Genomic DNA, 25,110 nt, shown 5'->3' on the forward strand with positions numbered 1-25,110 from the left:
TTGCAGACGCTCCATGTGGTATGAATTTAGATAACAATGAGCATGAGTTTAGATAACAATGACCATTAAAATAAAGTTTTATAATTCAAATTTGTCTTTTTGTGGAAATGTATTACTGTTTACCTTACAAAGAACTTAGTACACCCAAAAGAGTTGATCCAATAACCAGAAGGCTTTGTAAATAAAAAAGTCACACTGACACTTTTGTTTATTTGGTTAAAAGTAATAATGTTTTATTCATATTAACAATAGTACATTTGGTTTGTATTTCAATATGTGCTGTGGTGTGGAGTATTGCAGTGGATGTGGTACATAATTTTATAATTTCTCTTAGGGTTAGGTTAGGGTTTTTTTTTTTTTTACATCAGCAATTCATTCAGGCAATTCATTATTCGGCAATAATTTAGGATAAACAGAGCAGCCAAAGGAGAAGAAAAAGAGAAACATCAAATGAAAAAAAGACAACTAAGCACTATGCACTATGTTTCATTGACTGAAAGTTACATGAAACAAACAGACATATGAACAGCAAACACAGGAGCTTTGTGTGTTCACTTACAGGCTAGTTTATAACACTAACTCACATTCCAGTCACTAAACTACTTCTCTCTGCCTATTGCACCCTCACTTTACATCGTCTTCTGGATTCTTTGTTGATTGTTGCCTCAACTTCTGTCCAGCAACATTAGGAGGCATTTACCCCTGGATGTTAAGGATCTGTGCAGATAGGCCGTGGTGCCAGTTTTTCAGTTTGGCAAATCGTGGGCCTTTTACCTCGGATTCAAATTTCTCCCTGTAAAAAAAAAAAAAAACATAAAAATAAAAATGCATAATTGATTTTACTTAATCAAAAGAGCTTTATATGCTCCAACCATAAATTGTATCAATGCCCTTGTGAAAAAGAAGCATGCTTAACTGTATAGAATCAAACTTTTCAATTTGGTGCACTCATATGAATATGGCAGAATATGTACCGCCTTCTAAATAAAAGAGCCAATCGCCAGTTAAGTCATCAGGTGTGTTCGACTTGAAGTGGCACTGTGCAGACTGATCGTTTTATGACACCGAAGTACTGCAAGAGTGATTAGAGAGCAGCCAGCTCTGTATGCTTTTGAATTGTTCTTGCAGTACTTTGACGTCATACAGCGATGCTTCAAGATGAACAGCTGCCATTAGAAGCTCCAGTTGACAGTCAGTTTTCTGAGACGCACGCTTAAGACTGCACATGCTCATTGGCTGATCCAGCCTGAAATATAACGCAGTTTGAGCATAAGAAAAAAACATTATGGGACAGTTCATGTCAGATTTTATTGTTGATTAGAAATATGCTTTTTAAATGTGTGTATGGCACACTGTTTGCCAAAATGCAACTTTATGCACAACTGCCAGCCTGCATGGAGAGGTTTTTGAGACTCCAGAGACACCAGCAGCTTCAAATATCTGTTTGCTTCTCAACAGTGGCTTGTTTATAGCTGTCATTTTAATACAATTCATTTGTTTGACAGAAATGTTCCTTAATAATCCTTTATCTGACCGGGTTTTTCTGTGCTCTAAATCGCTTCACAAATCTTTTGATAATTTGATAACCTCTATTCAGTTCACAAAATATTAGTTGTTTTCATTCCTTTTGCAAGATATTTCATGCTTTTCATCTTCAGAAAGATCTTTCTTACGCCCCATATTGCATGAGAACTGTGACTTGCTTAATAATTTGGAACAATCTCTTTAAAGGGTTAGTTCACCCAAAAATGAAAATTCTGTCATTAATTACTCACCCTCAAGATGTTCCAAACCTGTAAGACTTTCGTTCATCTTCAGAACACAAATGAAGATCTTTTTAATTAAATTTGAGAGATTTCTGTCCCTCCATTGACAGCCTATGCAACTACCACTTTCAAGCCCCAGAAAGGTAGTAAAGACATCAATAAAGAAATCCAATCTCAAAAGTGCATTTACAAGAACACCACAATGCATGCATGATGTGTTTGACGCAAGAGCAGACTTTGTTGCTTGAATGCGCATTGGAGATTAAAGGTGCCCTAGAACGTTTTTTCACAAAATGTAATATAAGTCTAAGGTGTCCCCTGAATGTGTCTGTGAAGTTTCAGCTCAAAATACCCCATGGATTTTTTTTAAATCAATTTTTTTAACTGCCTATTTTAGGGCATCATTATAAATGCGCCGATTCAGGCTGCTGCCCCTTTAAATCTCACGCTCCCCACCCCCCGAGCTCTCGACTCTATAATGCATAGCATAAACAAAGTTCACACAGCTAATATAACCCTCAAAATAGATCTTTACAAAATGTTCGTCATGCATGCTTCATGTATGCGTCGGATCATGTGAGTATAGTATTTATTTGGATGTTTACATTTGATTCTGAATGAGTCTGAGGCTGTGCTCTGTGGCTAAAGCTAACATTACACACTGTTGGAGAGATTTATAAAGAATGAAGATTGTGTTTATGCATTATACAGACTGCAAGTGTTTAAAAATGAAAATAACGACGGCTCTTGTCTCCGTGAATACAGTAAGAAACGATGGTAACTTTAACAACATTTAACAGTACATTAGCAACATGCTAACGAAACATTTAGAAAGACAATTTACAAATATCACTAAAAATATCATGATATCATGGATCATGTCAGCTATTATTGCTCCGTCTGCCATTTTTTGCTATTGTCCTTGTTTGCTTACCTAGTCTGATGATTCAGCTGTGCACATCCAGACGTCCTGCCTTTGTCTAATGCCTTGAACATGGGCTGGCATATGCAAATATTGGGGTCGTACATATTAATGATCCCGACTGTTACGTAACAGTCGGTGTTATGTTGAGATTCGCCTGTTCTTCTGAGGTCTTTTAAACAAATGAGATTTACATAAGAAGGAGGAAACAATGGTGTTTGAGACTCAATGTATGTCATTTCCATGTACTGAACTCTTGTTATTCAACTATGCCAAGGTAAATTCAATTTTCAATTCTACGGCACCTTTAATATTTTGAAAATAAAGTGGTAAATTATGTTTGTTTGTTTTTTCGCAAACAAAGCAATTGCTTCGCTTCATAAAATTGAGCTTAAACCACTGGAGTCATATGGATTACTTTAACGATGTCTTTACTACCTTTCTGGGGCTTAAAAATGGTAGTTGCATAGGCTGCCAATGGAGGGACAGAAAGGTCTCAGGCTTCATTAAAAAGATCTTAATTTGTTTTCCGAAGATGAACAAAAGTCATACGGGTTTGGAACGATATGAGGGTGAGTAATTAACAGAATTTTCTTTTTTGGGTGAATTAACCCTTTAAGTATGTTTTCCATTTACCTAAGAAGACCTGGCAAACTACTTAACAAATCTATCTGAGACTGATACCAGTTATCTAAAAAGATATGAGAAATAAAACAAACAAACACTTTCTTAGAAAAACTAAAATCTATATGTTTATTGTTCTGAAATCAGACTGATATGTGACTTGCATAACAATTTGAAACAAATTTTTTAATATAAATGTAAACTATAATATATTTCCATTTAATTTTAAATATTATATATATTTTGAAGTATATAATTTCCTTAATATGTTCTCTTTTTAAAAGTATGCTAAAGTTAACTTCTTTTAAAAGGTGAAGACAGCAAAAAATGGAGACAAAGTTGATTACCTTGATTTTCTAAGAGCCTCTTCATCTGGATCTTGCACTATGACATAAAAAATAAAAATAAAGTTACCTTTTACAGGCCAAGTTTTCGAAATAAAGTGCAAACCTGATTTTTATCACACAAACACTAGCTGTCATCTTATGTCAGTGTGTCTAAAGCATGTCAGCCCTTTCAGTTCAAACCAATTTCCAGTCCACATTAAGAAAGGTTGTACTCACAATACTCCGTTCCTGTGATATGAGCAAGGATGCGGAAAGGACTTGGACTGCAGGTTGGCGGCACGACGGGCCCACTCAGACATCTCCGGCTCCTTATCGTCAGGTTTGATCACGGCCTGGTACACTGGAGAAGCACTGTCCACAAGCGGGTCTTTAATAGGAAGTGAGCTACTCCCAAACAGAGAGAAAAGGGGGGAAAACAAAAATCAGTTGTTCAGCCATGTTCTCTGAATTTGTGTATGTCAAATAATTACAAATGATTACATAATTGCATTTCCAATAATCATAGAAAAGGACAGTATTTGCTGAATTTATTTACAAATTAATAAACAAACTTTTTTTGCATTATACTTGAAGTGAAGATGTGCATTATTTTAATTACAGTTCTATCTTAGTGAAGAGAGCTGTGATGGAGGAAGTGACTCAAGAATGAGTTAGGAGAAAACTGTATGCAGAGTTCCCATATTAGGACAAGTAAGATGTTAGACGTTATGTAATTCTCCCCTGGCAGATATACTCAGAACATTGCTTTTAGGTTTTGTCTTCATTTGTTTTTTTTAATACAAGTGTTTTGTTTTTTTCTTTATTGCACTCTATTTACTTTACTTACATATTCCCAACAGTGTAACATGGTAATTGAAAAATGACCAAAATAGTCCACTTCAGTGTTTATGCAATCAGCCTTTAACAGAGAATATAACATGTGAGATGAGTCAATGCAGCTGTGATGGATCTAAAAAGACTGTTGGCTACTTACGCCAAGGGAGATCCAGCGGAGTCATCACCACTGTCAATCACATGATGAACCGGGATGGGAGGGAGCAAGACAGTGCCGTGTCACATGGAGGAAGTGGAAAGGTGGAGGGGGTGAGGCGAGGATGAGTGATGAGGTATGGTTGGGTGATTGGTTGTGGATGGAGTGACATAATTACAAGCAGAAGAGGGAGGAAAAGCACAGATGAGGTTGATACACATGACCTTGTGGAAGCCTGAAATCAGCCCAGACTAGATGACCAACAATGAGCTCTTACTGTTATAAACACTGCAAACTGAAGCAAGTTTTATAGATGCTAATCTAAAACAGTACACTGTAAATATATTACATTTAATATATTACATACAAAAAACATTTACTTTCCCTAACATCTCATAACAAATTGCAAGAATCTGCCTTCTTATTTTATTAGAGTGCTTCAGGAATGACATATTTTGTAGGCCAAAACCTACAAATGAATTATAGCATTTTAGAACTTCCTGAATCAATGGGGTTTTTGAATGGGTTTTTGGTTAAATGCCTGAAATAAGGTTTGTGGTGAACACAAGCTCAAGATATTTTGATATTGTATTCTATGACATAAAATACATCAGTAATACCCTCTTGTGTTTTTTTTCAAAGCTTTTGCTTTTCTTGAAAAAGTATAGGCCTAATTGCTAATAAGTGGCTAAATGGGCTTTTCTCACAGGTAACCCTGGGTCATTCTAAACCCCGGGTAAACGGAACCCTGGGTGATCTTTATTCACGTTTTGCACTTCTCATAATATACCCGGGGTTAACAGGTAATCCTGGGTATTCATAAACTGCCGTTTCACATTGCACGTCCTTATTTGAATATTCGCAGTGTCATGACTGGACAAACGCAGCGCGTGACTTGTTTACATAAAAGGCTTCTAGCATAGCGTGTCCTCATATTACACATTGCTGACTGTAAAAATATCAAGTTTCCCTGCGTGAACTTTTCGAACTATAAAGGTAAGAACGAAACGGTCTCTTCTTCACTCCAATTATTGCGTTTTCCATCGCCGTTTGACATTTTTCCTATTATACACAGAAACTACTGTTTATATACATCACGCGGTGTTTCCGTGTCTGCCCAAAGCATGTGAATATAAGGCATGCAGTTGCTTGTTAGTTGCTAAACATCTAACTGTAACAGTCTGCATTATTTCACACTGTACAAGTTTGGCACCGCGATGCGGGGTTAACACCATGGTTAACACCGCAAAAGCTGCTCCAGAGAAGGCCTCATAACCCCGGGTAAAATGCAGTGCTAACCCCACAAGTGTGAAAGGGTGAGTTCTTTAACCGGTTTTAAAAGCGGTGTTTAGAATGACGATAACCCAACGATAACTGATAAACTCATCTACTCACTAGTCCGCTTTCACAGCCCCATTGTGTTTATAATTCCGCTCTTGCAAACTATTTCAGGCTGAAAGATTTGTCAGTAGCTTAATGGTGGGGATGTTGAAGTCATGCGTTCACAGAGCTTATGTTCAGCAATATTCCAAAAGCCAATAGTAAGATCCTACTGAGTTTTTGCTGAGGGAATTAGGGTGGTGCTAACTAAAAAAAAAAAAAAAAAAAAAAATGATGGCCTACAAAAATACGTAATCACTGTAGCCCTCTATGGAGGCCTCCTTAGTTCTTGCTTGAGCCCCAAATTGCTACATACAGTGGCCCTTAAAAGTATTTAGACACTTGGATAATAAAAATAAAATTCTGCCATTTTCTGTTATTCTCTGACTGAAGAGAGTAACAGAGTTGGGAGTTAAACTGTGGAAACTGGATCATGAATAAATCGCTCAGAGGTGCGTTTCTCAAAAGCATCCTGCATTTAATTCGACCGTTGAAACCACCAATGATCACTATATATTTAGGCTCATGAGCCAGACCAGTTTTGTGGACCGGATTGACCAATTCATTGAAAAGATCAGACTCAAAAGAATGATTTGTTACTGAACTGAACATTGCCAAATGTGCAAATCATGTGCTAACATGCATATCATATGACTTCAGGAGATGTGGAAAGTTGTGTGAACCACTTTTAATGATATACTTGTTTTTCATGATTTCCAAGTTCTCATTCACATTCATTGTATTCTTGAGTTAGCAAATAAAGACAGAATTTCCATTTTATCATTTCTATCATTTAAAAATATAATTTAATTAAATGTTGAAATATAATACTGTTTCTAATGCAATTTAACTACGTGTGATTCATGTAGTATGGTTGTTCATTTCGGGGCCACTGTATCACTTTCTTACCTCAGCTCTCACCTAAGCATCAGCGTAGTAAAAGTGGTGGACAGGACTAGAGACCTACCTCATCTCATTCCCTCTGGCTTGGGCCTGACCAGCAATGGCATCCATAATAGCATCCTGAGAGTACATACTAATAGGAGTGTTGTACTGGGCATGGATGATAGTAGCCTTCCCACCAGGACCCTTCACCTCAATAGGCTTGTGAGTGGACAAAGCGGAGTCCTTGAGTGCAATGGGGTTGAAGCTGGGAACATATTCTTGGCTGTATGAGTTCAGGTGAGGGAGTGTCCAGGGTGCGATAGTGTAGAGGAGAGTGGGTGATGGTGAGGAGCCAGAAATATGCATGAAAACAGAGAGATAGATAGAGGCCATTTGACAGTGAGAACAATGTATGCTTGACTTACCTTACTTAATAGGCTACATCTGTATCCTGTATTAAACAGCATTGAGTTTTACAATACTACAGTTGTCTACTTCGTTTAAATTGTTTACATCAGCTGTTAGTTTCTTGTTTTACATTCTAATAAAATCCCATGTCAAGAAATGGCATGCAATAGTTCCACTTATGATACTTCAAAAAAAAAAAAAAAATCATGCAAAGATGCATTGACCAATAAAACTATAACCAAAACCAACTATAGATGTATCCAGTTTAAATACTTCACCCAAAAGCATTTAACATTTCATCATGTCTGAAATGTCAAATTGTTCAAAATAGCTTTTGAACATTCAGGAGTTGAAAATGTAAACATGCAAACCACAACCACGGTTCTGCATGTGGCCATGCTTCAGAGCATACAGATTCACACGCAACTCTGGAGATTTTGTATTCAAAATCTGTTTACTGACTTGGCAGCTGTGTTGGCAATGACCTGGGATGAAATAGAGGAATATGGAGGGGAAAAAAAGAAAAACAAAGAAAAACAAAAGAGGCAGTGTTAGCCTTGATTTGGCAGTGTGTTGAATGATAATAGATCCACGTACATGTAAATTAGCAGGGAAAACTCAACATTAACATAGATTGCAAACTGCTTCACTTTGCCTAAAGAACTTGTACCTTAAACAAAAAAAAACAAAAAAAAAATCTGTCATTGTATTTCACCTCCATGTAATTTAAAACCTGTATGACTTTCTTCAGTGGAACACAAAATAAGATAAAGATTTTGTCCCATAGACTTTCATTGTACAGACAAAAACAGTTCTTCAACATTCTTTAAAATATCTTCTTTTGTGCTCTTCAGAAGAAAGAAAATCGTAAAAGTTTGGAATGACCTCTTGGTAAGTAAATGATGACAGTCATTAATAACAGTTCAAATGTACTCAGATTTCTTGTAATATGTTTTGCCATGATGTAGCTGATGGTTATTACTGGTCACATTTCTCATAACAGTGACATTCTGGATTGTTCCTAGAACAGATTGATTGACTGGAACAGGAGTTTGGCTGCAGTAGAACAAACAAAGAACACTGGAGCTAAATAATACTCGTCAAAGACTTTATATACAGAAAGACGGTGCACTCATATTACTATGAATGGGGGGAAAGTGCAATGCAAAATATGGCGGAATAAGTCCGCCTTCTAAATAAAAGAGATGGGTAAAGTTATTGCGTCACTGCATCTGCCCTCACATTTACTCACATATAAACATTGATCAGCAAACATAAACAGAAGCTCAACCGAACCTGAATAACGTGTGAGGACAAACCGCGGAAGCTCAAACTTGCTGCGTAACCAGTGAGGTTCATTCCCATGTGTTACGCAGCACGTTTGAGCTTCCTCAGGAGGTTTGTTCTCGCACGTTACATCTTTTGATTTTTCCGGCAAAAACAACCCTTGTCCTTCACATAAAAATCATAGATAGCCTAGAAAGTAGGGGGAAGGTCACATTTTTTTAAAATTTTCATTACAAGCTGTTCACACAGAATTCTTACAAATTCTTACAAATCTTACAAAAAAAAAAAAACTTGCATGAAAAATAGAAATATAGTCTTGGCAACTAACAGGAATGAAGTTAAAAGTACTAAAACTAAAATAAAAATAGTTTAACCCTTTAACATGTACGATCAAACCGGTGTGATCAGTCTTGGCTGGCCCCAGGAGCGTACGATCACACCGGTGTGATTAGAATGTTCAGTGCATCTCGTGATCAACTGCCAAATTCAAATGTGCGTGCGCGCTTTGGCTGGCGCTAAACCAGAGACGGACGCGCGCAGTGCTTTTCATATATTACATATTGCAGTGTTTTCAACCTAATAATGTTTATTGTAGATTTCAGACATTTAAATACACACGAGTACTAACAAAACAATTATTTAGAGTTTGTAAAATACACAATGATGTCTATAGAAGCGGAAATAACAACCCTTTCCATTATAATTAGACGACACGTTTTATTCATATCAGATACACATTGTGAAAGTAACTTTAAAGCTTACTCTATTCTTCCCCAGTTCACCGACTACTACTTTCATATTTCGGGAGAAGTAATAAATTCACGGGTTGTAAATCCAACAGATCCGATTCTCTGTGCGGCGCAACTAACATGGCGGCACCCATCGCGCATATGGCTCAACTAACATGATCGTTATAAAGGTGTTTAAACTGCAAAACACATCCACTTGCACATATTTGTCAATCGGAATATTAGATATTTCATGCTATAGTCAACAAATTTGTGAATATTTTGAATAACAAAGGAAAAATTAAATGAAAGCAGATTATCATTCATACAGTGCTGCGGTGTGTCACATAACAAGCAATGACGCGTCACCATGGAAACCATAAAGCGATACGTTCTAAATAACGGTCGCCTTAAAAAAACTCACGCTGGGGGGTCAGCCAGAATATTTAAAACTTACGTGCGAAAGGGTTAAATTAAATAGAAATATTAAAAAATAAAAAATGACAAAAGCACATTACATTTTTAAAACTTTAAAACATTAACTGAAAATATTCAAATAAAAGTCAAAATTCTAACAAATACTATAATATGTAATACAAAAACAACACTGAACCAATCACAATTCAAAGATGTCTATTGCTAGTTGCATGACAACAAGAATCAAAGTTTACAGTGTAATGTACAGTATCAGACCACTCGTACATAGATTACCAAATGAACTGTCAATGGACGCACATGCTCTGCTCAGCTGTGCATGTGATGTTGCCTAGCGGGAATTCTGTTCCTGTGAGCTGTAAATAGAGGATGTGTGACGGCATCATTTCGGTAGGACTTCATTTGGGATATACTGTTACAGGAGCTGTGACATTCTGAGCACATTAAAAGAGCCAACGAGCACACATTTGCACCCATGTTCAATTACGGCTTAACGCTTGGGGCCTGTGGGAATCTGCTCACATGTTTTTTAACAGAGAAGATTTAGGAGATTTATGAAGCTAATAAATGATGCCAACATATTAAAAAAAGGTGAAAGCACCATCTTTAATATGTTGGCATCATGTTGGCAGTCCTCCTCTAATCGTAAGAGATGTAGCTCTCACACGACTAAAATAACCGTAGTATGTTGTCATTTGGAAACAGCTAACTTTCATAGATACAGATCAGACTCGGCCAGGCCCTGCTCGTGTTGCAGGCAGTGGGTTCAGGTGAGCCTGACGGACCACTGGTCCCGCTGCTGCCAAGCACATTCCCAGCTGATCCGCTGCATGTAAGAGCAGAATGTGCAGAGGTAAGGACGGAATGTTCTGAGTACTCTTTGCCACAGTTTTGTTAAACGTACTGCAAGTGAGGCTAGTCAATGTTTCTGTGAGCCGTTAGTGAAAATTGAGCACTAGCAACTAGTTTGTTAAAGCAGATTTGGTGGAATTGCTCATGAAGATACAGATTTGTGGGTTAGCTATTGTGTTACCTACCCCAACAATGGCAGGCCATTTAGACTGTCTTGTTGCATGACCATTTCCCTTAAAGTTTCTGCTGAATACAGGCCTATGGGAGAATTATACTGTCCCCTCTGGTTTGGGGTGTTTTTTGCCCCTTGGCCGAATGACAAATAAGTAGGGACAGGGCTTTTAGCAGGAGAATGAATTACATTCTCCTGAGGTTGCTTCTCAGTGTTTGGAATAAGAGACTTTTTGGAAGGTTTTTTGGCCAAGAGGATGCCATATTTTTTGACAGGTTTCTCATCATCTTCTCCTTCCTCAGTGTCCGTTGTTTCCTTAGTATAAAATAAACCATTAGATCAGACTAACAAATGAGCCATTAGCCCAAAATGACAAGACATAGAAAAAAGAGATGGTTAGGAAAGAGGCAAATGAGGCACGGAAAAGCACACAAAAACATCAAACAGACTTCATCTAGCGACAATAATGCAAATGAAAATTGGACCAGTGGGAAACTTATGATGATTTCATACGCTGTGCTTATTCTTGCTTGACCAACAAATGCCTGTAGAGGGAGTCAAGTGTCAGCCTTACAGAGAATGTTTGTTTTCACAATCCCGCCTCTATTTTTCACTTTCTATGATATGGGCTTGGAAACTCCCATTACTGATTAAGTGGATTATAAAGAAATGGCTTGCCTATAACCAAAAACGATCATTGAGTTTCCTTCAAAATTTTTGTCCCCTCCAATAAAAAAGGTCAGTATGTTGGAGTCATATCTGACACCACACTGATACACCTATCAGACATAAACCAATCTGTTGAACATGCATACTCGGGATAGGGAACATTTCAAATTTTACCTTCTGGTGAGGGATAACTGGCATGGGTGAGTCCATTCTTGGAGTGGCTGTGGGTACAGGAGCGGGACGTCTCGACCTGGGAACCGTACAGGATTCAAAAGCAAAGGTCAATAATGCAAAACATCAAGCTTTCGTTGTCATTTTACTTATAGTGATATACAGTACTTATAGTGAGTATGAACTATATTTAAGAAGCTTTTAGCAAATAAATAAATAACTGTATCACAACCTAAACACCAATATATTATTATACTCCTATACAGTAAAAGCTGTTATGTCTATTAACTGAATTTGGGGTCAGTAAGATGAAAAAAGTGAATAAAGATATTTACATTGTTACAAAAATATTTCTATTTCAAATAAATAGACCTGTTATTTTGAACTTTTTGTTCATTAAAAAATACAGAAAAAATGTCTGTAATAATAACAAATGTTTCTTGAGCACTAAATCAGCATATTAGAATTGTTTAAAAGATCATGTGACATTAAAGACTGGAATAATGATGCTGAAAATGCAACTTTGGAATAAATTACATTTTAAAATATATATTAAAAGTTCATTTAAATGGTAATAGTATTTGGCAATATTATTGCATTTACTTTATTTTTTATCAAATAAATGCAGCCTTGGTGAGCATAAGAGACTTCTTTCAAAAACATTAAAAATCTTATAGACCCCAAACTTTTTAATGGTAGTGTATTGGGCAAAAATGTAAAAGGAAAGAACAACACTTTAAGCTAAGGGTTAGTTCACCCAAAAATGAAATTTCTGTCATTATGTACTCACCCTCATGTCGTTCCAAACCCGTAAGACCTTTGTTCTTCTTCAGAACACAAATTAAGATATTTTTGATGAAATTCGAGAGGTTTTTTTTTTCTATCTCCCAAAGAAAGCAACAAAATTACCACATTCAAGGTCCAGAAAAGTACTAAAGACATTGTGAAAATAGTCCACGTGACTACAGTGGTTTAACCTTAATGTTATGAAGCGATGAGAATACTTTTTGTGCCCAAAAACAAAAACAAAAAACAACTGTTTTATTCAACAATACCCTGTCAGTCTCCTATGCTGAAGACACATCGCAGTGCTTTTGTGTTCTACACCCGAATGCCACCTCTGTATTGGCCAACTCCTGCGTCGACATCACATGCATGCATTGTGGTGCTCACGTGAACAGCGCCAAGCAGCATTTGGACGAGTCTGACAGGGTACAGAAAAAATTGTTGAATAACGTAGTTATTTTTGTGCGCAAAAATGCATTGTTGTCACTTCATAACATTAAGGTTGAACCACTGTAGTCAAGTTGACTATTTTAACGATGTCTTTACTATTTCTCTGAACCTTGAATGTGGTAATTTCGTTGTTTTCTATGGGAGATAGAAAAGGATTTTATCAAAAATATCTTAATTTGTGTTCCGAAGATGAACGAAGGTCTTGCACGCTTGGAACGACATGAGGGTGAGTAATTAATGACAGAAATTTCATTTTTGGGTGAACTAACACTTTAATTGCTCATGAATTTAAACTGTAAAGTATGTGCTACTGCTGCACATCACTTCACAAATACTGTCTTGCAAAGACAACTTTCCTTAAATCACAGACACGAAGGGCTATAATCAATATGGTCAGGAATTGAAATAATGTCAGTTTTTTAGAGTGGCCGATAAATCAATACAAAAAATGCTTAAATCAATGACAGTACTATGTTTGGGGACTAGAAAATAAAAACTTAGACAATAAGAAGGAGCGCTCATTGAGTGACCTCCCCGTAAGTGCTCTTGTGAAACAGCAGCAACACTGCTGTATAGGCAGTAACCCTGGGGGGCTTTTCACAAGTCACCAGGCATATGAAATTTCTTGGAATCTATCATCAGTGAAATTCAAGGAAAATACACCCTGCACCAGGTCATTCCTCCTAAGATTCTTTTGATTGGAGAGGAACAAGGAAAGATTGAGCAAAATTACTTAAATTTGTCAATGATAAATCGGTTATATCTACCTAATCAAATAAAATGGAGTCTATATTTATCATAATAATACTAATATCTGCATGCATATGAAAGCAACTTCCACTCTCCTCCAACCAATAAATGTGTATGCTGTCAATAAATAAGGAGAATCAAGTTGACTCACGACTGAAAGACAGAGACAGAGGAGGAATAGCTTATAAAAGAGCCAGAGCCAGTATTAAGAAATGTCACAGGGAAGCCGAGGTATCTTTGTGAGTAACATTTCCTTCCTTTGCTGTAGTGCAGGCGGCCACATGAAAGGACTTAATCTTCTTTCGGATAGAGGCTTTGGGGTGTCCGTACTAAATTAATAAACTATATTAAAAAGGTGGAAAGTCTTCCAAATGTAATTTCCCCTACCTCCTAAACATTAGTGCCTTTAATTTATGCATACTGGCAACCTGAAGGACTACATAAGATCTGGGTGATTTATAACAGGAACATTTTTTAATTCTGTTGTCCTGTCTGAATATTTGTATGCTAACCAACACTTGTAGTTTATGTCAGCTCAACCGCTTATATCCCTCAAGGATGAGCTGATTAATTGCAGAGAACTTTTATTGCTTGCCAGAGTTGACTGCTGCCAAAGTAAATGAGATGCATCGTTGACGCCCTCTAAGAAACCCATTCACCAACAAACATAATGGGAAATCGTAAGATGGAAAGGCAACAACTAAAATGATAACAATATAGTTTTATTAAAAACTGTTCTATAAAGAATAGCATAGCCCACACCACAACAATAACAATAATGGCAGAGAAGAACAATATAATTCGATTCACTTTCCAGCTGATAGATGATAAAAACATTGACAGCCATTCAGAATCCATCCTGATTTAAAGAGCTCAAGCATTTGAAGCGGCAGACGACAAAACTGCAGAGCGGAACATTATTGTGCGTCTGCGTGGACGCTAATATAGTTATCGTTCTTGGTGTGAAAAGGCCTTAAGAGGTTGTTTAGTTTGGAGGAAATAAGTGTGAAGAAACATTAACAAAAAATAAAAAGCAGGTGGTTGCCTGAACACATCATTGTCGAGGTTTACCTCTGCATGGTGAGGACGAGTTTGGTGGTGGCTGCCTTTATCTTGTTTTGGGCATCCAGATGGGTCATGCCTTCAGTGCTAACCCCATCTATTGCTGTAATGTTGTCACCCTGATTGAGGTTTCCGCTTGCTGCCTTGCTGCCTGGTGTGATCTGTGGACAGACACCAGACATTAATTAAATAATTATAAATGATGCCACAGATTGAATATAGATTCAGATTTATATACACATAATTCAGATTTTTTATATACAAACAAAAAATCCAGTGTAAAATCCTCATGGCTATAGAAACAGTTTATTTTTTATTCACAATTACTATCAAATTCATTTTTTACACATTATGCTTGCTACAGTACACACAAGTGCATGGTACACCAGGTCACATTTAATTAATAATTTGTCACTGTCAAGGAAAGCAGCTGATTCTGAGCAGATGAGTTGAGTACATGCAGACAATGTTCTCTTCTTTAGAATAAATTCTTAAACTTGAGGACTTGAAAATGAAATTCTTAAAGAATGAGAAGGAATGCTCATTGAGTAACTTCTCAGTAAGAGCTCTTGTAAAACAACAGCAGCACATTTCACATTCAATCACTGAAACGGAGTTTGATTCATTTTTGCCGAAAGCACATGATCTATGACGTCTGAAGATCTGTTCACCTGAAAACCACATGACTGTTTCAGTATTTTGATTAAAAAGAAGCAAACTCCAGCACTCTAATACATTAAAATGTTTTATCATAGATTTTATATGAGCTCATATGGCCTTTGCCTATGAAATACAGCAATAGGCATAGATAAATGTATTTAATTTGTGTCAGTGTAAAAAAAAAAAAAGAAGAAGAGTAAAATAAAGTAAAATAGTCAATTGGACAATGTCTATTATTTTTCAAAATAAAATAAAAAAAATTCAGGATCGGCATTCAATTTGATGTGCCTTGTGATATAAACTAGTTTAAAGCCAAATGAAACAGCACTGACATTCTCAACAACACTGATGCGGAAAACAGGAGAAACATTGAGCCACAACAATATAGTTAGAAGGTTGTCAATCCACCAGAAGTCACCTACATTTACCATGATTTACTGTAGTAACATTAAAGGTGCAATATGTAGAATTTTCTGTCCGCTAGAGGTCGCTAGAAGCCTATTCAAAACAAAGGCGTAGCTTGATGATGCCAAGTTTGAGCGTGGAATCTTGGGACATGTGGTCTTCACCTCACAGCCGGTGGAAAATAATCGGGAGCGCTGGAGCAGCAGTAAGCTGATCGATTTTAGAATATCATATTAAATGCTGGATGGCTTGTGTTGATACATGGCATGCAATTAATTTTAAAACGTATTGTATGATGGAGAAAATGTTGTATTACTAAAAATAAAGCTGCATTTGATTATGCTATATTAGCTACTTCACAAAATAGTGTTTTTCTCTGAGGCATGGTAAAGCATGGTACTCACGAAAAAAATTACGAAAATTAGATTCAAGCAATAAGACTAAACGTGTTGAGCTATATAACAATTATTAGTTAAAACATGTAATATATTAAAGCGTATTTGGTGTTTCCATGGTTTCTACAAAATAAAACCGGAAACCGAGGGCAACGCGGGTATGACGCAATTGACAGGCGACTCCTCACACGTCCCGGAGCCTTGGTTGAAATTGCAATTTTCTCACGATTTACAAATAGTAGGAAACATTTGGGATATTGTAAGTACTCAAGTGAACAAAATATATAACACTGGTCTAGTGGTTTTTGGATATTTTACTGCAAAATTTTTACATATTGCACCTTTAACTGAAATCATAGGATTGTGGCAGAAATGTGGAATATAGAACTTTTACTTTTTCACCATGCAGAGGTGCAATGCGTGATCTTACCTGTGGTTAACATAAACCAAATACTATGGAAGACCAAATTTTACTCATAAAATTTTACCCTATAAAAATGTGTTTTATGCTACTGTGTTTGTTAATGAACATAAATTTATATCTGCATCCCAACTCAAGCTACTGTCAAATGTGCATTTATAAGATACACAAATCATGTAATATTAATTCGTGAAATGTTCACCTGTCTGGAATGTGTTTGGAAACCACAAATAACTGTCTGGTTTCTACAACTTTTACCCAGGAGCGAAAACTTGCCTTTAAACTTGGAAAAATAAAGATTTGAAATGTATTATGATCATTTTCAATATCGACTGAAATGAAAAAATTGTGGTCATTGGTGTCTGAACGAATCACCATTTTTTAATTAATCGGTTGAATGAATGATTCAATTACTTATAATGTTTAGTTCCTGAAAAAATCAGCATTTTGAATAAATTGGATGAATGAATGATTCAATGATGTACTCATAATGTTTTGTTCCTGAATTAATCATTATTTTGAATTAATCAGATTAATAAATGATTCAACGATTCACTCCTAAGGATCTTTAGGTGGCTATCGTCACCTAATGGTGTAACAATGTAACCTGCAGCAAAGACTCAGTATATATTAGCACTATTGGAATGCTGCTCGGCCAATCAAACTCAAGAACTGGGACTAACTGCTGTATAAAAAAAGATTTGAAACATTTAAAAAAGCAGTGCAGTGGAACATAAAACATGGACTGGTTTGAAAAAGCTCAGAAACCAAGGGGAAGAATTCTGAAATCCCATCTTTGCAATAAGTCAGTGGCTATACTTTCAGGCAGCTCATTAAAATGTTATAAATAAAGGTTGTTGTTGACGCCCCTGCCTCCCTCAATTTGACCCTGTATTCTGGGGCCCTGCCACCAACTCTTCTGTCGCACCTGCTGCTATTACTCAACGTGCACACATATACATTCTTCTGAGAGAGCTCTCCTTCATGTAATGTTCTGCTAGTAAATACCCAACTGCCAAGCAACTTATAACTTCTGAAGGTGCATGAAGAGCACTTGATCATGCGATTTATCTGTAAATAACTTGAATCCATAATGAGAATTTTTTTTTTTTTAGGTGGACAGGCAGGAGTTAGAAAAAGTCAACATTATTTTGCTCTTAACTCCAAATAAGCAAGGAAGTGAGAAATATTAGGCTACTATAGAATTTACATAATAAAAGGGAAAAGATTCACATTCATTTGGCTTTCACATAGTCGCTGCACTTTTATGCTTGCATTTAATTGGACTTTACTGTTGAGACACATTTCTCCTTGGCTATTACGTCATTAAATCCCACTGCATGCATTACTGGTCAGGATACTACAAGCTACAGTAGATGAAAAAAAAAACATCATCATCCCCCTCCCTCTTTTCACATTTCACTTAAGCCATCTGACTGCTGCTTAACTGACACTTCAATCATGGAGGTGCTAAAGAAAACATAATCATCCCCCTTCCTCTCTTCACATTTTATTTAAGCCAACGGACTGCTGCTTGACCGACACTTCAATCTTGGAGCTGCAATTAAATAAACACACACACAGAGGGGGCTGATTTGACAAAAATCTATGTTTCTGAGAGCCAGGAAAAGATGTTTTAGCATATCTTTAGCAGATCTAATGTTTTTTTTTTTTTACATTATTTTTTTATTACAATTTTCAAAATAGTGCATATTCAGGTTTGAACAGTATTTTCACTTTATTTTCACTTCACTTGAGAATGTCATGGTTATGCTTTAATATAGTTTCCCCTGGTTTCACAGACAAGGCTTAAACGTAGTCCCAGACTAAAATGCATGTTTGAGCTGTCCTATCAGAAAGCAACTTGCATTGACATATCTTAAAATATGTCAGTGCCATTGTTTTGTCTCAAGATTCACACCAGTAATGCTCTTTTCCAAGGCACGTTTATAAAAGCTACTTAAATGTCCTAATTGAACTAAGCCGTTGCTTAATTAAAGCCCTGTCTGTGAAACCTGGCCATTGTGTTTAGTTTTCCCTGTTCCTGTTTTGCCAGCGTTTTCCCTCATTGATAGTTACCTTGGTTGCTGATTTGAGTTCCACACCTGTTCACTGTTATGTTGATTACTCCCTGTGTATTTAAGCCCTTAGTTTCCTCTGTTTATTGTTCCATGTCATCTTGGTATTATGTGGTTTTGCTATTATATTTCTCTTGTGATCTCTTGCGTGTTTTCTCCTGTATCTCTATTGCCGTGCTTTTACTACAGCAACCGGTCGTGACAGAGTAGTGAGAGTACTACTGAAACTTTTATTGAATTACTCTAAAAAACACATCTCATTTAGATCTTCAAAGCACTTATTGCACAGTATACATTAAACTACTGTTTTATTAAAATATCTATTTTTTCCAATTCAAATCATGATTTATGATCAACTTTTATTTATAAAATCTATTTAAATGTGTAACTGTATTCATCCTTGTGAATAGGCTAAATGTTTCTTCGATCACTACAAGTTGTAATACAAAAACAATGCATATTAATTATGTTATAATACTGTTGACAAACTTGAGTCAAATGACTACAAAATCAGCTGATTTACATAAAAGCTTTAGGTAAAACGTTCGAGGGAAAGGTTTCTGTTTTACATGTGGTGTGTCCTAGAGGTTGCTTTGCACTGTCAGTCAAAGTTACTTTAGTAAGAACATTTTAATTTTTAATTAAACTTTTAATTGAGGGAAAGTATGGCATAGCCATACTTCAGCTTATTTCTCAGGACATTTTACACCCCTGGCCAACTGAAATGAGATGCACTGACAAAAAGAATCACTGTTCACGCACAGATTCATTTTGTCTGCATAATAGGCACAAAAGAAATACAAAAATACAGCTGTTCTTTTTATTTAAGCTGCTAAGTCTGCCAATCTCACCACAACAGACAGTAAATCCAATGACCCGCTAAGATCCAAATGAAAACATTTGATACATTGTGACTTTTTATAAATATCTAGTCCAAATGGTGTTCCATGCATTGCAAGTTATAGATGAGAGCATCTATTTTATCTCAGATTGTGGAGTGATAGAAATCTGCCAGATGAAATGGGGGCCTGTTGTCGTTGGCACTGTGATTTATGAGTCAGCCCTTGGTAAATGCCAGCTTTAATTGTCTTTTTCCATTCCCTGGACTGTTTTGACTAATAGCAAAGGTTGGGGTGATGATCTGGACTATCTGCGGTACCTGTGGGTATTTCTCTGAAGGCCGTTAACAGTATATTCTTTTCAATTTTTGTTGCTCCGGCACACATACATATAGTATATAGGGCCTGACTCTGTCCACCTTTACGTCAGAAAGGCCTTGACCTCAGCTTAATGTAGCCTGACATCTTACAGCACTGGACAGTCAGGGTCAGAGACCTTGAAGAGCTAACAAAGCAGTTGCCAAATTGGAATTGAACAGACTTACTATGAATTCTATATGCTTGCAATACACAAGAGACACAATGTGAGAATGAAAGGGCAACAGAATGAAGAAAAATAAGATTTGGGTACATCATTAAGGAGATAGTGTCTTAAGGATTCATCTGCAGTGATATTACTTTAATACATCACAAATGACTCCACAGACTGTCTTTGTCATAGACTTTATGAAGTACTTCACAGAATATAATATTGGCACTTTGCAGAGCTGGACTTCCATATCATGCGCAACAATATAATGACGGAAATTATCTCTGAGAGGACATTTAGTGCCAGTGTTTTCTGCTATCAGCAGTGCTGCTCCACAAAGCTGTCTGACACTTACAAAGCCACTGACAGAATCTCACAATTTTAAAAGCATCATTATCAAATTGACTTTGTATATGCTCTTATCAGAATTTACTAAAGCTATTGCTGTAATTGCGGTTCCTCATTTCTGCTCTTTGTATTTTTTATGCAATAATTTGGTTCACAAAAAGATGAAAATATTTAAATGAAAATGTTATTATTTAATCTAATGAAAATGTTTCCAATTCAGACAAAAGTCAACTATATAATGGGAAAACCTCAGGAAAACCTTTTCACTGATGTCAGTATCAAGACATCGAAAATTCTAAACAATAAATTGCATAAAATTACACTATTTAAATAATCCTAAGTTTTAAATAATGTAATTTTATGCAATTTATTGTTTAGAATTTTCGATGTCTTGATATTTTTATGTCTTTTCTATTTTTCTGTTTTCTGTGTAAGTCATAAATTTATTGTTTAACTTTAACTAAAAAGCCAAAAATTACAAAATGGGGTTTGAACAATAAATCTACTATGAGAAATGATCAATGGTGTAATAAATATGACAACCATCCCCAGTCTCCCATATACAGTATTTTGAACTGTAACTGTTCTACTGAAGCTATCAGTTCCCTTTAAAACAGTTCCAGTTTAAAATACTGTAAAATAAACAGAACAGACAGCTTCAGTAGTAATGTTTTTTTTTCCTGCGACTCACTCCAAACAATATTTAAATTCACAATGACCTCATGTGTCTATTGTCTCTGTGCTCCACATTTATGGCCCTCACATGTATTTCTGCTGGTTTGACCTTCAGTGCTAAGCTAAAATCAGTGACCATAAGTCAGGCATTGCATCCACAGGCCAAAAGTGGTCGTCAGTGCTATCATTAGCTGCCACAGAGCTTTTTATACAGTGTTACAAAGGAGGAAAAGATAGATAAATGGTAAATAGCTAAGAAACAATAATGTAAGTGAATTATTTGTTATTATTATTTGTTCTTTTTATTTAAAAAGCAGCCTAAAATGTTTCATTAGGAAATAAGGCAGTTCCCCACCTATCCACCACCTCAAAATAAGCCCACACACATAAACAAATACACATATTAAAACCGCATATTGTACTTAGCACGGTCTTCATATTAGCGTTGTAATTTTCCCATGTCTGTAACACTAAGGCCAGAATACCTTAATTAAAGTTGGATCATAGCTTGCATGAAAAACGGAAAGCGACAATTGAAGAATGTCTGTGATTTGATATTGCAAAAGGTTGCGTCTCAGGTCTAAATCCATTTGTCAACAGCTACTGTAAATTACTCTCCCGTCCAGCATGAGCCATTTGTTGGCTCTATTGACACTAATATCACACATTCTGGGGATTTTTTTTTTCCAAGTACAAGGACAAAATACAAGACTGCAATAATTTACTGAATCAAAGTATTAAATTAGATCATCTACTCCTTCATTGTCCTCAAATGTCACAACTTCATCACGTCTCTATATCACTTTACACATTGTCTAAAAAGACTTCCGAAAATCAGCAAGTATTACAAAAGCAGTAAAAGCAATTACTGGGCTGCTTTGTTGGAAGACAGCAGCTCTATCAGCCTTGGGACCAGGATTAAGATTCAATATAGATTGTCTACAGTGCTTTAGGATAGAGCCCGATCTCTTATTACAGTGTGTGAAGATTTGATTATAAAATGCATAAACTGTCACCTCTGGCGGTTACATGTGCATCAATCATATGAGACCTGATCCAAACACATATACCTTCCACATTTCAATTTACTGCCATATTCAGTGACAGCTGGGTCGGGAGAGACTATAATATCCAGCCTGGATTGACACTGATTACAGTGTCATCCGACAATGCTGATTAGCAAAGTAATGGATATTTCAAACAAAGTTTTCTCGGGATGATGGTCCTGTCTGTAATTACTTGCAGACAAGGGGCCAATGAGGAGTCGGACCAGCCACATCCCTGACAAACAGAGGTAATGACTCTCCCCTTGTTGAAGTGAAAGCCAATCAAATGTCAAGAAAGGTGTCAGCTATGAAACAAACAAACTAGGCTGAACCGGCTGTGACTGATTACACAGCGGTAATGATTTCTTGTCATAGCAGATAGAAAATCACCTCTGTTAGGACAATAAAATCTCTCTAAACCTTTGGACAAGGCATGCCAACTTCACTGAATCCATACACTAACACAATGTCATGGGATGAGCACACTTGGTGAATAGACAGAAGACTGTACGTTCTGTGTTGTATTAACAATTCAACTCTCTAAGGGTTAAGTGGTGCTATTCTGTCAATAGCATTTACCTTATTGATCTGTTTGAGAGGGTAAGACAATCCCTTTGCTCCTATGTTTGTGCCATACATTTCTACAGTATCATTCATAATGTTCTTTTCATAGAAGGCATGTTGCAGAAAATGATAGATGGCTAACCAGTTACCATCAAGAAATGACTTCTAGTAAAACAGCGTTGTTGTTTTGTTTTTTTTTAATCCCAAAGCTAAAAGGAGAAGAGCAACAAGAATTTGCATGTATTTCCATGAAACAAGATGTCAACGACTGCTTAGCATAAATGACAGATGATACAGAGGGACATCCGAAAGCAAATGACTTTTACACTTAAAAGGATAGTTTATCTGAATATGAATTATGTCACCCTTCATTTACAGTAATGTCATTCCAAACCTGAATGATTTACTTTTGTCTGCAGAATATAAAAGAAGATATTTTGAAAAACAGGTATCACCCATACAATGAAATTCAATGGGGTCCTAAACAACACTGGGACATTTTGCAAAATGTGTTCCACAAAATAAAGAAAATCATACAGGTTTAGAATGATATGTGGATGAGGTAAAAGAAAAAGGTCAACTATCCTTAAATTACCTTTTCTTCTGGGGCTATACATGAGAAAAGTTAAAGTCTTTTTATAGATTGAATTGGTCTTATAAACAAATATCCAGCATGTTAATTTTTCACATTAGGCGAATTAGCATCAGTGGTTGTGTATGTGATACAACTAGACAAGTAGCATACATCAAGGCTTCTCACCTTTCACTTTTAACCTCACATGCACAGATTCATTTTCTCAAGGCTTGCATCAACTAACGCTATTCATAGAGTTTTCCACTGTTAATACACCACAATACCTCTCTCTAGCCAAAGGGCCATAGCTGGTTAGAGAATGTCAGCTTTGGCTTGGACGATAACCAATACAACAACAGCTGCAACACGTCGTTTCATAATGCCAACATATATGCGGTTTTCATTGTTTAGGAAGTCAAAATAATCTCTAATGTGAATTTTTTTTTTTTTTGTAATCAAAGCAGGAATTTGTTTAAATAGAGCATGATTGTTTTGTTTTATCTCTAGAAGGCAGAGCTGTTGTCTCACCCGGGAGATGGTCAGGGGCATGTTGAAGTCTTTGCCTCCCTGCAGCCTGAAGCCCCATGGTGCAGGTCCTGACAGGGTTACTGTGTAATTGCTCATTTTGAAGAGAGTTTAAAGTGAAAAGCTTCTTCTCGGATCAGTAAAGTCCTTTCTTTCCTTTCAGTTCTTCTCCCTGTAGTCGGGATGACCAAACACCCGGGTACGGGCAGGCACCGAGGAGCCTCTGAAACACAACAACAACAGACAGGAAATGCAATAGAGTGAAATAAGCTGTATTACCTTATGCCCTCAGTCACTATACGACCATCACATAGGATGTGAGTTAATATCTGCACTATCAATACAACTCAAAAACATACCACAGAATGAATCAGACTTAAAAGAAAAAACAAATAGTTCAATCCCACCCCTGTTTACACTGACAAAACAAGTCAAAAAAGTCTTAAAAGCAGAAGGAGGAGAGTTCTTGCCTGCTCGGATGGCCTGGACAGACAGCCTAAGAATAGATCCCCTCTGCAGAAAGTGATAACACTCAAGCCCTCTGGCCCTTATATGGCATGTAAGGGGACACCCCCAGATGCCAAGCCCCCATGATTCACATGGCGAATATAGCCTCTTCTTAGGGTAACACATTTTTCCACCCTGCTCCTATGGGCATCCACTCATAGGGCACCATGGATTGAGCTAGTGGGAAGCGACTAATAAACAACAAAGAACCATTAGTGGCTAAGTCTGACGTAATGTCACTTTAAAGCTGTTTCAGGTTGTAAATCCAAATAGATGGCTTTTAGGTTTGTTTGATGTGATGGGACTAATTATAACTTTCATCAAGGGCCTCGTCACTTCTTTCTAATTTCACAATGGAGGTTTAGGGTTTTTCAAATCTTGTGTAAACCAAGGAGTTTCATCAAAAAGGCAAAAAGTTTCATCATTTAAGGCAAGCCTTCAAGGTTAGCAAAAATAGCATAACAGTGGTACACTGGCAAGCAGACCAGAGACTGTTTTTTGAATGGATGTCAATGGAGGAGAGACTTCACTATGCTGAATAAAGTGCTTATTGTTTAATGAATTGACAGCAATATATGTTTGCTATTAAACTTTAATTTTGGATTTATCTATTAATAAAGTTTACACCAAAAAAATGCTGTTTTTTTTTACACAAGCCATGAGCAATGTTGCGATGGGTAGGATTCAGTTTACAGCAATTCTCATTCATTTCTATGGTATCTGTCAACAGTGACAGAAATTCAATGATGTCAAGGCTGTAATGTGATTGGTTATCAAGACACACATGATCCAAATTGACCTTTATGCTTTCTCCAATGGTAGAGGCATGGAAATTGGTATTTCTCAATAATAAGACCATCTCTGGTTTCATAATACCTGG

The 25,110-nt window shown here is 36.6% G+C and overlaps 1 protein-coding gene across 1 annotated transcript; it reads right to left on the minus strand.

Moving 5' to 3' along the window:
- Window positions 1–207: 207 nt before the first annotated feature.
- Window positions 208–24,243, minus strand: ldb3b (LIM domain binding 3b). The gene is given in 11 exon segments (XM_048171243.1): window positions 208–793; window positions 3,660–3,696; window positions 3,876–3,912; window positions 3,914–4,043; window positions 4,633–4,662; window positions 6,977–7,177; window positions 7,765–7,787; window positions 11,620–11,695; window positions 14,674–14,825; window positions 23,727–23,946; window positions 24,083–24,243. Coding segments are annotated over 10 exon segments (879 nt in total). The 5' UTR covers window positions 23,823–23,946; window positions 24,083–24,243; the 3' UTR covers window positions 208–696.
- Window positions 24,244–25,110: the final 867 nt, after the last annotated feature.

The sequence above is a fragment of the Megalobrama amblycephala genome, linkage group LG20 (assembly GCF_018812025.1).
Source record: "Megalobrama amblycephala isolate DHTTF-2021 linkage group LG20, ASM1881202v1, whole genome shotgun sequence".
In the NCBI taxonomy this organism is placed as follows: domain Eukaryota; kingdom Metazoa; phylum Chordata; class Actinopteri; order Cypriniformes; family Xenocyprididae; genus Megalobrama; species Megalobrama amblycephala.